General features: G+C 36.7%; 1 protein-coding gene across 2 annotated transcripts in view; it reads left to right on the top strand.

The window, feature by feature from the left end:
- The first annotated feature begins 5,923 nt into the window (after positions 1-5,923).
- CBLB (Cbl proto-oncogene B) overlaps positions 5,924-15,784 on the top strand; it is a 65,233-nt gene continuing 55,372 nt past the window's right edge. Inside the window, exons 1-3 of one of the 2 annotated variants that reach the window (XM_014066233.2) lie at positions 5,924-7,174; positions 7,656-7,830; positions 14,599-14,849. In XM_014066233.2, the coding sequence (XP_013921708.2) occupies positions 7,663-7,830; positions 14,599-14,849 (419 nt within the window). In that variant the 5' untranslated portion in view covers positions 5,924-7,174; positions 7,656-7,662. The remainder of the gene's footprint in view (positions 7,175-7,655; positions 7,831-14,598; positions 14,850-15,784) is intronic. The other variant, XM_014066234.2, reaches the window with a different exon arrangement.

Here is a 15,784-nt window from a genome sequence, read left to right as displayed (position 1 = left end):
TTCATGAGTTTGAAAAGTGCTTCATGATCTTCATCTTCCTATTAGTCAGAAAATATTCTGTGAAAGATTCAGATAAATGTTCCAAAGTGCAAGCAGTTGCTTCTTGTCTATCCAGCAGATTCTTCTTCCTCCAGTAATAAAAGACCCAAGACATTTTATCAATATTTCAGCCTCCAAATTATTCTAAATTATGGAAGCCTTCTTAATTTTTCTGACTGTGTCCTATTTCAATGTATATAGTGTAAAAAGTAATTTATAAGTGTAAAAAGGAAAGTAAATCCTAGAGATTTTCAATACTATATTTGTGGTTTTCATTCTTCCTAATTTCAGGAAATGCTTTCTACACTGAATTGTCTTTCTGGAAGCACTTAAAAATCAGCTTTTCAAATTTAATATTTTACACATTAATGTAATGTTCTAGTGTGTACATGTTTCTGAAGGGTATTAGACAGCTTAGAGCAGGGTGTCAAACTCAATGCTTAGATCTGGCCCATAGGGCCAGCCTGGAAATATCAAAGGACTGGCCTGCAGTGCCTCTGCCGTTGGCCAGGAGAATGCTGGCCATGCGGAGTGCTGCAGGAGGATTGGCTTGGACTGGATTACAATTATATTTCTGTCTGGAAAAGCAATTTACTATCAAACAATGGGGTATAAGTTTAGAAATAAAAAGTTAATGGAATATGAAGAGTAAGTAATAAATGTTTGCCATTAATATCTGGTAGAAGAGATAGGAAAATGGTTATAGTAAAGAACTGTGGAAAGAAAGAAGGGGGGGGAAATGCATCTTGCGCCTATGTCAAACGCCCTCTATGGTCACGCTCAACTCTGGCTACCACCACCCCAGCCCTCCAAAATCAAACAGATCCCTGACATGGCCCTCAATGAAATCAATTTTGACACTCTTGAAGCCTCCGGAGGGCGAAAAACGGACCTACTGACAAACCAGAAGTCACTTCCAGTTTGCTTGTATGCCTGGTTTTTGCCCTCCAGAGCCTTCAGAGACGCTTCCTGAAGGCCCTTGAAGGCTCAGGAAGGTGAAAAATGGACCTAGAATTACTTCACTGGCATTCATTCATTAAAAAAAATCTTTCCTGAACTACACCAATGCCTGCACATTACAAAGTGATAGGAACAAAATTTATTACTTGTGTTTTCCCTAGGCAATTCTTAAAAATGTAAGGCCTCAAAAATATCCATAAATAATCTTATCTTCTAAAGATAAAGCCCTTTGTAAAATTTAATTATGAATGCAACAGGTTTGTCTAAAATCTACTGTACTGTGCCAAAAGCACTATGCCTATTATATAATTTAATTGGCTAAAGTACATATTCTCTCAGTTTAATTTTTGACAGCCAGATCCATTTATATATTTTATATTCCTCACAATAATAATAATTTCAAGTATGTCATCTTTATTCTATATTACTGCCCTCTAAAGCAATACAAATCACTTTGCTGAGATGAGAAGTCTACTAAAAGACTAAATACATCTGTAGTTTTAGAGTCTCAGACATGAGAAAGTAGCTTGCACATTTATTATAAATGCTTCTATTGTAAATACAATTACTACACATATTAACACTCTCAAATACATTTTGGTTAGAATAATCTTAATTTCAAATCATATCACTGGAAGTAATATTAGGAAGAATTCTCCCAGAATTTTATTACATAGGTACAGTGATAGGATTCAGCCAGTTCGCACTTATTTGGGAGAACCGGTTGTTAACTTTCTAAGCAGTTCGGAGAACTGGTTGTTGGAAGAAATCTCATTTTATTTTTCTCTACTTTACAGGGCTAATCCTGTAGGGAAAGCAGGAAGGAAACATTCTGGTGTTGTTTGTAGTCTAATCTTTATTGCCCTGCTTACAGAAACTGCCTCTCCAGTTAACCCTTCTTACGTTGTAACAGCTAAAGCGAAGCGCCCATCAACATGAGTGACGTTGATTTGGACATGCTCACCCAGTCACATGACCACCAAGCCACGCCTACTCAGCTAGTCATTAGGGCAAAGAACAGGTTGTTAAATTATTTGAATCTCATCATTACATGGGTAGCCTGTAATCTCAAGATCATGGAGTCAACTGGATAGCTTTCTCTGAGACTGGAGAATCAGCTTCAATTTAGATGCATCAGTTCTCCCTCTATCTTCCTGCCACACTTTTTTCTTCTGAGATGGCTGAATTTGGTCTAGCATGGGATGAACAAGACTATACTGGTAATACCTGTACAGCTGGAATAACAAAAAAGGAACCTTTTTTTCCCCTGTCTGTCAAAGCCTTCTTCTGCTCTTGAAGAAGGAGCTTTACTGGCAGTAGACAGTAAGGATGAAACAAGCAATGAGTGGCTGCAAAGCAATCTATTCTGACACTTTTTGTCTAGCAAGCTACAATATTTACTTATTTGTAGGATATTGTATAAGGAAAATAACACTTTTACTAACAGTAAGAATTCTTCACAGAAACCTTCTTGTGCCCTATGTCTAACAGGGCTACTCGAGGCCTAATTTGTCTATCTTAAATTAAAAACAAAATAACTCTCCTCAACTGTCAAACAATTAAACAACCTTCAACTTCAACTGGGCAAATAAATAGTCAAAAGCTTGTAGCAAGGGCAGGCCTTATCCTAATAATTCTTCCAAAAGAAAGCTAAAGATTATTTGAGCTCCACTTTCTTAAAAGTGAAAATGATAAATTGGAAGACCACACAATTTTACTATTTTTAAAAATTCAGTATGATTGGAAGTCCCATTTCCTAATGTGGGAAAAAAACCCACTTTGAAAGAAAAACTGAAAAAAACATATTTCAATGAGTTTTGAATAAAATCAGAATGATTTAATGTTCTGTAATATTATAAAGTAGATTTAAGAAATAAGAGAAGTAGTTTTAAGGCATTAGAATATCGTTACATTTTAATTAGAGCCTACAGCACCTGTTTTAGCAGCTGGAATAAAATTATTTAAAAAGTGACATGGAAATGAAAACAAATTAATTTCCTCAGGGGAAAAGTGGTTTTGAGCCTAAACGTACGCATTTTTATAATGTGATAAATTAAACTTAAACCCTGCATTAAAGTTTAGCCAAACAGTTGTTCAACTAACTGTTCTTTATGGTCTGGTCCCAGTATGAGAAAACAACTTTTGTCTGTAATACTGATGAAATCTAAGAGAAATAATAAACTAAAACTTAATCAGTAATTACTTTAATGCAAGGAAGAATACCTATACAGTGTAAGGGGAATTAATTTTGAAATAAATTATATATGTACATGAAAATTGGATAGAAAGTCTTTATGCCCACCTAAACTTACAGTGAAATCTATCAACTTTTAGCAGTGCCATACAAGGTATTTTAATACTAGAAACAACTACTGCCTTTATTTATTCCACAGTGCTTCCTGAAGTGGGTTATTCCTACTGTCTTCAGTATTTATTATACATACTTTATACAAGTAGTCTTTGGTTTATTATCACTCTTTTATTGATCACTCAAAGTTACAATGGTTCTAAATGAAGGGGATTTAAGATTAGACCTAAGCATTGCGGCTGTTGCAGGATCCCTGTGATTATATGATTGCATTCTGAGCACTTGGTGTCCAACTCACAATAGCAATGGCAGTCTTATATACTGCTTCAGTGCTTTACAGCCCCCTCTAATCGGTGTAAAGAGTCAGCATATTGACCACAATAATCTAGGTCCTACTTGAAAGGATGGAAGGCTGAGTCAACCTTGAGCCACTCAGAATTGAACTGGAGTGAACAGTGAGTTAGCCCTGCAGTACTGCATTCTAATCACCGCACCACCACGGCTCTAGCTGCAAGCTGCAATCATGTAATTGTGATTTCTGCTGGGTTCCCATATGCAAAGTCAATGGGGAAATTGGCAGAAGTTGGAAGACATGATTATAAGAGATGCTAGAGAACTACCTGTAAATGGTGAAAGCTACAAAAATAATTTTTTCTCTTTATTCTACTGGAGAAAGGAAAGGGGAAGGGAAAGCCTGTTAAGGTTAAGGTTCAGGAGACTGTTGGCACACTATTTTTTGGCATTTTCAATGTTATCTTAATGTTCAAGCCAGACAGATAAGCAGAAATAAAGATGGGGAACAGCAAATATAGATGGTAAATATGACTATCTAGCAGTAAAAGAATATGATATCAGGCAGCGTTTTAGCTGCTTGGATACCATAAGTCACACATTGAAGCTAGGTATGCTGCTTTCATTTACATAAGATCCTAGAAACCCAGATTTATAATTGTAAAAACATTTATTCACAGAAGTAGAAAGTACTGACTTAAAGCTTAAACATCAGATAATATGATCAAGAATACTACTTATTTTTAATTAGTATAAAATTCCAGATCTGGATGAATTACATGCAAGATCCCAGAATAGGACAAACCTCCCAGATTTTTTTTGTCCATTTTTATCAGGATTTGAATTTTAAGGCCACATTCATTTTCCAAACCACCTCTTACTGTTTTCATAACACTTTCCCTATCTCAGGGCATATCCTCTTTGGCTAGCTCATTTTCCTAACTGAAGTAGTACATGGTTGGGGAATTTGTACACTAATCACATAATATTCCCTTAGTAATAAATGTTTATTGAAATAAACAACTTCTGGAATGAATTGCGAGGTGGCGCAGTGGTTAGGGTGCAGTACTGCAGGCTACTTCAGCTGACTGTTATCTGCAGTTCAGCGGTTCTAATCTCACCGGCTCAAGGTTGACTCAGCCTTCCATCCTTCCGAGGTGGGTGAAATGAGGACCCAGACTGTGGGGGCGATATGCTGACTCTGTAAACCGCTTAGAGAGGGCTGAAAGCCCTATGAAGCGGTATATAAGTCTAACTGCTATTGCTATTTTTCCATTTGGTTGAACCGCAGTGCATAAAGCTGTTGTGTGAACTCTATATAAGGTGGAAAAAACATGTGCAACCTACCTCTGCAACAAAGCATATATTCAGGAAAATTCATGCACACATAGGACATGTGTCAACTGCCTACAAGAGCCGTGGTGGCACAATGACTAGAATCCAGTAAAGTAAAGGTAAAGGTTCCCCTGGCACATATATGCTAGTCGTTTCCAACTCTAGGGGGCGGTGTTCATCTCCGTTTCAAAGCCAAAGAACCAGCGCTGTCCAAAGACATCTCCGTGGTCATGTGGCCGGCATGACTAAACGCCAAAGGCGCTCAGAATGCTGTTACCTTCCCATCAAAGTGGTCTCCATTTTTCTACTTGCATTTTTTTTACATGCTTTCAAACTGCTAGTTTGGCAGAAGTAGAATACAGTACTGCAGGGCTAATTAATAATCACTCCAGAAGTTTGATTCTGAGTTACTCAGCTTCCATCCTTCCGAGATCAATAAAATGAGGACCCAGATTGTTGGGTGCAATAAGCTGACTTTTTACACCGCTTAGAGAGGGCTGTAAAGCACTGAAGCAGTATAGAAGTCTGCCATTGCTATTGGGAACTGGGCACCAAGTGCTCAGAATGCAATCATATAATCACAGGGATCCTATTTGCTATTTATGGCAATATAGAAATTTAAACTACATGGATTAAAATACTTACCTTTGTGTGGTGCCAAATTCTATATGAGGGAGAAAAAAAACTGTATTGTGCAGACATAATTCTCAAAGTTCATACAATCTTCTTTAGATCTATTCACAATTTAAGTGCTGTGGAGTTCAAAAATATCTTGTCTCCAGTGTTATCGGATTACCAGTTCGGTAGACAATATGACACATTATTCTAAATATTGGTTGACAAGCCCATGCACGCACGGGCGGGGGAGTGAGGCAATGTAGGACTTAAAACACATCAAGGTTAGGACTACGAATACCATTTCCCCTAATGACTATATAAGCATTTCCCTACCGCCGTAATAAATGGCTTATTTACTAATGCAAGTCATCTCGACTCCTGCTCCAAAAAAGCCGTTTCAGTCTCTTTTCCGTAAGGGTAATTTCCGGCCCCTTTACAGATGTTCTGCAGAAGTCTCGAAGTCGCCCACCGCTTCACCTTTCCAACTGATTCATGAATCAGAGTAGGAGGAGAGCGCAGAGCCGGAAGTCCTTCCTCACGCTCCCATTGGTCCTTCACTTTATCAATCAGGCCCTGGAGGACCAACACACTTGCAATACTGCCCCGCATTTTCTTTTAAGTAGGGAGGGCTAAGAAAAGGAGCTTTGTGCCTCTCTTGCCCTTTCCCTTCGCCAAGTCTCGGTTCTTTGTGGTCTGTGAATGTGAGTCCTTTCAGCGCCTCTGTTTCAATTCAGTTCTCCCTCTTCCCCGCCGCGCGCTCGCGTTTGATTGGGCAACATCTGGAAACTGAACCTTAATACCGTTAGAACGGGGTGGGTAGGGAGTGGAGGGGCCGGCGCGAGCCGTTTCCAGCGCGCAGGCGGCGTGCCGGGTTTCTTATCCCAAGATTCCGAACGGCGAGGAACCATCCGAGGCAACTCGTCCGCCGTTTGGATTGCAGCGGGTCTCGCCGCCGCCTGTCCCTGCCTTTCTTTAGCTCCGCCTCCGCAGCCCGCCTCCACACGCCCCTTACCCTCGCGCCGCCGAACCAGGAGCAAGAGCGGGCGAGAACAGCGCTGCCGCTGCTGCTTTTGCTGCCGCCGCCGTCGTCGCAACGGGCCCGCGGTGGCGAAGTAACTACCCATGTTTCCTTCTGGAACCCCAGCAACCGCGACGACTTGGGGGAGAGGCGTCCCATCGCTCTTGGCTCGGCCGGCCTCGCTGCGGAGGCTTAAGGCGTGCCGTGTGGTGCTGCTGGCTGCAAGGGCTGCAACGAGGGACGGAGAGCGCTTACCAAGAAACCGGAACCAGGAAAACTGCTGGGATTTAATAACACGGGCTGCGCTTCGGGCTGTTGTGTGCCCGGAGGGGAGGCAGGGAAAAGAGAAAACAAGAGGTCGCAGTGAGGCGGCAGAAAAGCTCACCAGGCGGCACTTCTTGGGGACACAGTTGCCTAACCTTCGACCTCACCAAAGCTGGCCAGGCAAAGGAGGCTGATGGTTGTTTGAAACTCATCTTGGATACTGTGGATTTAACAAAAAAGCAACTTTACCTTTCCATTCTGGGATTTATTTTCTTTCCTCGGTACTTTTAAAAAACTATAACGGTACCCACAGACAAGTATCGCGTGTAGTTCGCCAACTTGTACGTATTTTTAATGTCTCTGTCCCATATATATGGTGTGTAAGAGAAGAGATGTTATTTTTCCCCTCTTTCTCTGCTACCAGATGCTGGTTGGGGGAGGGAGGTTGGTAATATGGCTGTTAAAACCTTTGTTACTCGACAGATGTATTTGTCCCTTGTGAACCATATTTGAATTATTTGTGAGAAAGTATAAGTTTTAACATGGAAAAGTGGGCATAAAAACAGTGGACTGATAACATTTTTAAAGATATAAAAAGAGCTAGAAGGAAAAACAGTTGATCAAATTTATTTCTGGATAAAGATTACCAGGTTTTTCTGCTGCTTCTTCACCATCAAAAGTTAAAACTCCCAGTATAGCTTACATACATTTTTCCTTAGAGTGACTGTGTGAAGTCAGTATTGATATATTTTATGTCTGGGCAAGAGATATCAACAATATCACTGCATTACATCTTTTTTTCTTTTCTTTTCCAAATTTAAGATCCCAGATGGCCAATTCCCTCAATGGCCGGAACCCAGGTGGCCGAGGAGGAAACCCCCGCAAAGGGCGTATTCTGGGATTCATTGATGCTATTCAGGATGCAGTTGGCCCCCCCAAGCAGGCAGCTGCTGATCGCAGGACTGTGGAAAAAACTTGGAAATTAATGGATAAAGTGGTGAGTCTGTAAATTATATTTGTAACAAAAATATATGTACCCAGAAATTATTGATGGATTAGACAAAACAATGTGTGTTTCAGGTTCATAATAGATATTATATGCTTATTCAGCCTTTATGTTTACTCTCAGTATAAAATTATATTAAATATACTTTAAATATACAGCTCTTCAGTTGTAAGATTGTTAATATGTTTCATTTATATCACTTTGGCTTATGTTGTTGTACTGTTTCCTTGAAAATGAAACCAATTCAGGCAATCAGATTGAGATCTACTCTTACATTAATTGTATGCATGCAATCAAATCTGCTGAAAAAAAAGTAGTTTTATTATTTTGACCAGATGAACAACAGTTTCATTATCCTCAGTTGTAATGTCACAATAAAATTATATTATGTAATCAAATCTTGGAAAATTATTCATCATTGGAGGATAAAGTAATGTACTAAAATATCATCTGTTTTAAACTAGAGTTACTTATTTTGTAGATTATTTAGTAGGAGCATGTATTATGAAATACAGATAGAAGGAAATCAGTATTTTTTCTGAACAAAAATGTATTGTAATGGAGGTAGAATGTTCTTAAAATTATATATGCAGCATTTGTGATAAGCTTAGTATAATAGCTCATTTTCAGTCCTTGCAAATTACATTTTATACATAGATTTCTGTGGGTGATTTCATTGTAGTGTTCATAAAACATCACAATTGTAAGTAGAAAATGCTAAATGCATAGAACTGTAATATTTTTACACGTAGCATATAAAACATTTTAAAGAGGCCACCAGTCTGTCTAATAGTTATCTAAAAAGTTCATAGATTCTTTATGAGGAATAGACCTGATATAAAACAGTTTAAAGCATTTGCATTGATCATCAAGGCACATAAGTGTCTTACAGGGTTTTATGCATTATATTATTCCCACTACTGTTATATGGCAAGATAGTTACAGTTTTTCCCAGGAATTCTGATGTACTATCAATTTGGGTGCCTCGTGAAAGTTGTTTAAAGATAGTGAGCACTACCAAAATTGTGGCAATAACTCAGATTAAAACATATGTCTGTAACAACCTATTTTCTTAGAATCAGTTCAGAATTTAAAATATCCATAGAAATGTATTGTTGACTCAAACCTATGGTAGACTTGTACGTTTTTTATTTAGTTGCTAAGTCATTGTCAGTTCCAAATCTGCGTTTTTAAAATTACACTTTTACGTTTAATTCATATTAGTTTAGTACAATTTTAAAGGAGCAAACTTTTATTTAAGGTTAAAAATGTTAAGTGTGAAAACAATTACCTGCTGAAGTTATGGGTTATACTTTTCTTGGCTAAATAAACTTTTGTTGGATTCCAACATTAACCTGGAAGTTGGACATGATGACCTCAGTTACTCTTCCTACTCTGTAATTCTGTGATATGCTATAACGTGAAATGTTGGAAAATTACAGGACATAAGTATGCAATTCTAGTTATATTACATTGAATGTAACAAAATAAGATAACTATACCAGCTCAAAATGTTTTACAGTTTGACTTTACCTATTAAAGCCTGAATCTCTTACATCATTTTCTATTCTGATGTTTTTTTACCAGAAATGCCAAAAATTGAATATGGGTCATTTTACATAACCCTTGACTGCTGATTATAGTTTTACTTCCCAAAGTAAAAATATTATAAAAAGAGTTGACTATGGTTTACTCGGTGATTGATCCAGATTCAATATTGCAATATTACCCTGGGACAAGTTACATTTGCCTTTATTCATGAGACTTGGCTATTTTCTAAATACACAATATAACTCTTAGCTTTTCAGTTTTAGTTTTTATTTAAAACATTTATTCCTTGCCTGTTTACTTGAGATTTCAAGACATATTACAATAATTAAATATTACTGCTGCAAAATTTCTTCTAAAGAACTGGTTTAGAAGAGCTTGGTACTGTAAATGAACTCAGTATTTTCAAATGGTTGAAGCAGTCATGTCATTTTTTAGGCTCATATGGTTGTCTCTTGGGTGCTATATCACTATAGTCACTACATCTATGTGTGAGTGCATGCATATATCTGGAAATAGTTGAGCAGTTCCCAAAACAGCTGCATGAGTCTGGAAAAAGTTTACTCTTAACAGTTGGGACCATATTTTTAAATGGATTTCGGATTTGAAAATAATTTGAATTAACTTCCTTGGTTGTTTTAATTTTTAAAGAAGAGGTAGCCTGAAATCCCAAATTCATAGAATAGTTGGCTATCTTTTTCTGAGCTACAAAAAAACTTCATATGATGTACCTTAACATCAATTCTTGATCTCCTTGCCACATTTTTTCTGCCAAAGTTATTAAAGTTGAGAAGGGGTTTTTTGGGGATGATTTGCACAATGTTATTACATAGTAATATTTAAACTCTTAAAACACAAATCAGTAACAGGAATATTAAAATTTATAATTGATACTATTTTGATGAGTTAGAATGGTATATGGAATCATGGGCTTAATCTAAATAACTGTAATGTCAACAAAATTAAGTGGGATTTGTATTCATTTGATGTCCAAAATGTCTTCTTCTCATGGTCCATTTATGTGAGAAAAAACCCAATGTTATTTAGTTTAAAGTTTTAAAAATCCTTGTTTTTATCATTTTCCAACTGAAAATTAGGTGTTTTGTTTTTACATTTTTCTAAAGTAATGGTCAATGAAACATGTATTTAATATACCAGTTTTGTTGTTTAAAATTGATATCCTGTGGGATTTTTAAAAAAATTCATGTTATAAATTCATCTTAATTTTCTTCATCCTATGAATTAAACTTATATACCTGTAGTTTTTGACTTAACAACAGTTCATTTAGTGACAAGTTACAACAGCACTGAAAAAAGTGACTTGGGACTGTTAATTTTTTTATTTGTCACGAAAGTGACTGTGAAGGTTCCTAGATTGGGGCTGAAAGGCAGAAGTGGAAGCAATATCCTCCATCCCATATTTGGGTAGACCAGGTTGCCCTGATTAAAAAAACACTTGACTTGGGACTGTTTTTCACAATTACAACTGTTGCAGCATTCCCATTATCAAAATTCAGATGCTTGGCAACTAACTCATATTTATGCAGTGCCCCAGAGTCATGTCATCATCCTTTGCCACCTTCTGACAAGCAAAATCAATGGGGGAAGCCAGATTCATTTAACAACCTTATTGCTAACTTAACTTAAGGGATTCAGTTAAGAAATGTGGCAAGAAAAGTTGTAAAATGAGGCAAAATTCACTTAACAAATGCCTCACTTAGCAACAAAACTTAGGGCTCAATTGTGGTTGCAAGTCGAGGACTACCTGTGCTAATGATAATCTTTATCTAATTTGAGAGAAATTTCCAATGAGATATGCCTTTAGGATTAAACCTCTGCCACATGCAATCTGCTGAGATATTTTGGCACATCTTAAATTTTGTAGCACATGGTTTTAAGTTCCTTCTTGGATACCAGTTGATCTGAGATAATAACCAACTAAGATATGTGCTGCTACATAAAATTTGAGAGTACATGAAATTGCTTTGCAGAAATGTGTTGTCCCATTCCCCCCGCCCCCCAATACAAAATGGCAGTATATATATTGATTAAGCCTAGGTTTAGAAAATTGTGCATTTAAATTTTAAGTGTTTAATTAAATATAGATCAGATAATCTATATTTAATCAAGCACTTATCATTCTTGGGATCAAGCTTTGAGAAGCTTTTCAATGATATTTTAATATAACTGATACCGAAACTGTATGAAAATACTTAGTTTTCCTGTTTAGATAAATAAACATAGACTGTGTTTCATCATCGTTATAATTTTAAGAGCTTTCATATAATGGGCAAAGTTCTAAAATATGGAAGTTCAGAAACAACTTCCACTCTCCTGTTTGCCCCTTTCCCACTGCAATTCAGTGTGCTCTCCTGAATAACAGATTGTTCTGACATTTGAATTTGTTTCCCAAAATAGTGTTCCTCTCCATCTAATTTATAATATTTATTTCAAACTTATGATAACTTATGTAGCAATCCCTCATTCTGATGTATATCATGATTGTCAGAAAAATCTTTTGAAAGCTGAATGCAAGAGAGATGTATTCTTTTGATATAAAACTTCCATATTTGAAGCAATATTTCTATTCATCTTAATATTTTTAAACAGAAACATCTGATATATAAGCATAAGTAAAAGCTTTTAAAATCTCTTCTATAAATAAGCAATGTATAATTTTGTACGCAGTGGAACCTCGGGTCACGAATGCTTCTAACCACAACCAAATCGGATGTCGAACAAAAAATCTGCTAAATGTTTCATTCTGTTTACGAACACATCCTTGGGTGGCTATAAATCACAGCCGCAGCGATGACCCCTTCCACATTTTTGTGTGTGCGCGTATGCACAGTCAGTCTTGTGTCCAGTCTCACGACCAAATCGGGTGTTGACCGAAGTCCTGGAACAGTTTACGGCTGTGGCCAGAGGTCCCACTGTATTGCTGTTTCTTAATAAATAGCAATTCACAACAAAATGTAGTTATTGTTATCCCGCAATTATTTCTGTGATATCATTCTAGTTTACATCATTGGTATTTCTCTGATTGTCTCCTGTCCAAATTCAAATTAGTAGTTCTGATTTTTCTGATTTGTTGTTACATCTTGTGACAGCAAATTCTGTATCTTGACTGTGACTGAATTTATATTAATTTATATTAAGAAATAATGTGGGTTGGGAAATGGGGCCTGATATGTACTCGTCTTATCTGACTGACCCAATTTTATTCTGGCCAAATTTTTAGCACCTGAAAGTCATTAACTCTGCACAAGAGGAAGTGGTGTAATGGGTGTGAGGCCATTCTGATTTCCTGTGCTAAGGAAACCTGCTTCATTTACCGTGTAAACATATATTTTTATTAGCATCCTTTGGTATTGAATAGAATGATAATAAGAAAAATTCTCAGCTGTGATAAAGTATATGTTTACTGAATTTTAATGTAATATCTTTGCTACTAAGTCTGGCCAATTTGCTTTTTACTTGTACAGCTTCATATAAATATCTAATTTATAGTTTTCATGCTTTAAAAATTGTTTAGAGAGACCCCTTTATTGTCATTGTACAAAATAAATATAACGAAATTGGTTTTAGCCCAATGGTGCAATCCATGACAACATATACAAACAACATAAATAGTATAAAGAATAAAATGCAAGTAATTAGGGGAAAAGAAGAAAAAGAAAAACTAGTCATACGTTTCCGTGTGTGCATGGAGTGATTGTGATTGTGTTTAAGAGTCTGACAGCCCAAGGATAGAAACAATTTTTAAACCTATTTGTTCGGCTGGCTATGCTTTGATGTCTTCTGCTCGATGGTAGAAGTGTGAAGAGACCAGGGTGTGAATCATCTCTGAGTATCTTCCTTACTCTGCTAAAGCAGCGAGACCTGGCAATGTCATTCATTGGTGTTAGAGGGCAACCAATGGTTTCTTATAGTGCCTTCCTGTCCCCAGCTGTTAAATCAGATACCATACTATAATGCAGTATGTGAGGACACTTTCTATGGTAGACTGATAGAAAGAGGTCATCAGCCGTTGTTCCACCGATTTTTTCGCAGGACTCTAAAAAAATATCCTTTGATATTCTTATAAAAGTATGCAGGTAATGATTTGATGTGTAGAATTCCTTTTTCTTTTCCTTGAAAAAGCTTTTAGTTGTCTTTTCACGAGTAGAAATCTTGGCCTTTTAAAAATGGGGCAATGATACTTTCTCTGTTTGTTACTAGCTAAATGTGACCTATTGCTTAATTGTATACTGTACTATTGTATGTATACTAAAATAGGTGCTCAGTCTTTAGACAGAAAAGTTCTTGAACAGTTATTGTAACTTCAGAAAATAATCAAGTGCACATATTTTAATGGTGGATTAAAATTCCAATGACAAATTCAATTTGTAAAAAAATGTATGTTATTACATCTTGTTATTACAAAATGAATGTCCTTTCAGGTATCTTGTTCATAAAAACTATAAAATACAAAAATACAAAGTTCTAATACAACTATATGAAAGTTGAATTAGAAAATCTCAGAAATCCCAAATATGATCCTTGGACTGATTCCTTTCAGCTGAAATATTGTAATAGTTTATTTATTAAAACATTTAAAGAAACAGACAAAATAACTACACCATAGCTGAAATGTAGCCCTAACTGAGGAGGAAACTTGGTACGGATGGTCTTCAACTTATGGCCATAATTGAAACCTGAATTTCTATTACCAAGCAAGGGAGTTATTAAGTGATTTCGTGTCCTTTTATCATGGATTTAAGTGAATCACTGCAATTGTTAAGTGAATCACGTGGTTGTTAAACAACTCTAGCTTCCCCCATTGACTTTGCTTGTTGGAAGCTGGCTGAGAAGGTCCCAAATGGTGATTGTATGACCTGGGCATGCTACAACCGTCGTAAGTACATATTATAATACATATATTCCTGCAAGGAATATGAATCCTTCCATTCCCCACTATCCTGTCAGAGCTGAAGAAGCTTCTTGGATGAGAAGCAAAACGGCTTCAAAGAAAAACAAAACAAAGCAAGAAAGTCCAGTTGCCTCCTGAGAAAGCATCTATGGGATAAGTCTCTGTATCTGAACAGTTAAGTTCTAGGTAATGTTATAACTTAGGTGTAAGCTTCCCACTACTGTCTTACTCATCTACAATAAATTTTGAGAGAAGTAAACTTAATTATTAAATTTATGTACATTATTCTTTAATTTTAGGTCAGACTGTGTCAGAATCCCAAACTTCAATTGAAAAACAGTCCACCTTACATACTTGACATTTTACCGGATACGTACCAACACTTGCGACTTATTTTGGGCAAATATGATGAAAACCAGAAACTTGCGCAGCTCAGTGAAAATGAATATTTTAAAATCTATATTGATAGTCTCATGAAAAAGTCAAAACGAGCTATAAGACTTTTTAAGGAGGGAAAAGAAAGAATGTACGAAGAACAGTCACAGGACAGGTAAGAGAATGTACATATCTATCCAAACTGTTTAATTCTTTTAATGTATATTTATATATTTTTCTCTTTTGGAACATTGTGATGGTGAACCTTTTCGGCACCATGTGCCGAAAAGGAGTGTGTGTGTATGCGTGCTTCACGTCTGGGCTTGTCGGGGATGTTACCCAGAAGAGTGGCCCGGGGACATGCGCACACCGGAAAATGCACTTCCGGTTTCCGGCAGGCTCATGCACACCAGCCAGCTAGACGTCTGGTTACTGGTGTGCATGCGGCGCAATGATCAGCTGCCCGGCGTGAATGCTCATTCCAGAAAATGGAAGAAAAGTTCTTCCAATTTCTTGCACTGCTGCATGTACAAAGGATAGCTGATTGCATGTCAGAAACTGGGAAGAGGAATGGGCACTGCCACCCGTGCCGGGCAACATGGCTCTGTGTGCCACTTTGGGCATGCATGCCATAGGTTCGTCATCATGATTCTATATACTTTCTGAACAAAATTCATCAGACTTTTTGTTGCTATTCAGAGTGAAAATACATAACATTTTAATGTATGTGCAAGTTTGTATTGTTCAAATTGATAGCCCTTTTATGTGTTTTCCTAGACAGTCACATTTGAGGTTTGATTTTGAATCCTTAGACTGTTTATAACAAATAAAGATTAATTTGTTGAAAATACCAGTTTGTAATAGAATTAATTTCATTTATTTCTAAAATAGTTTTGCATCTTCTATTAGACTTGTTGCAGTTTAGTTGTATGTTTGGGAAGGCTTCTAAATGTCACTGTTGATGCTTGTTTCCCCCTGAGCTAATAGTGTTAAATGAAGTTTTTGAAGTCTGTTATGGAACTACTTGTATTTCTTCTATATATATGAAATAATAATTATACTCTAAACTTATATACTCTTTAGTTAATATTCCAGGTTTTAATGTTAATC

The sequence above is a fragment of the Thamnophis sirtalis genome, unplaced genomic scaffold (genome assembly GCF_051295495.1).
Source record: "Thamnophis sirtalis isolate CommonGarterSnake01/CBP01778 unplaced genomic scaffold, rThaSir2_p1.2 scaffold_8, whole genome shotgun sequence".
Classification (NCBI taxonomy): domain Eukaryota; kingdom Metazoa; phylum Chordata; class Lepidosauria; order Squamata; family Natricidae; genus Thamnophis; species Thamnophis sirtalis.
The sequence above is the reverse complement of the archived record's forward strand: the minus strand, read 5'-3'. Positions and strand labels throughout refer to the sequence as shown.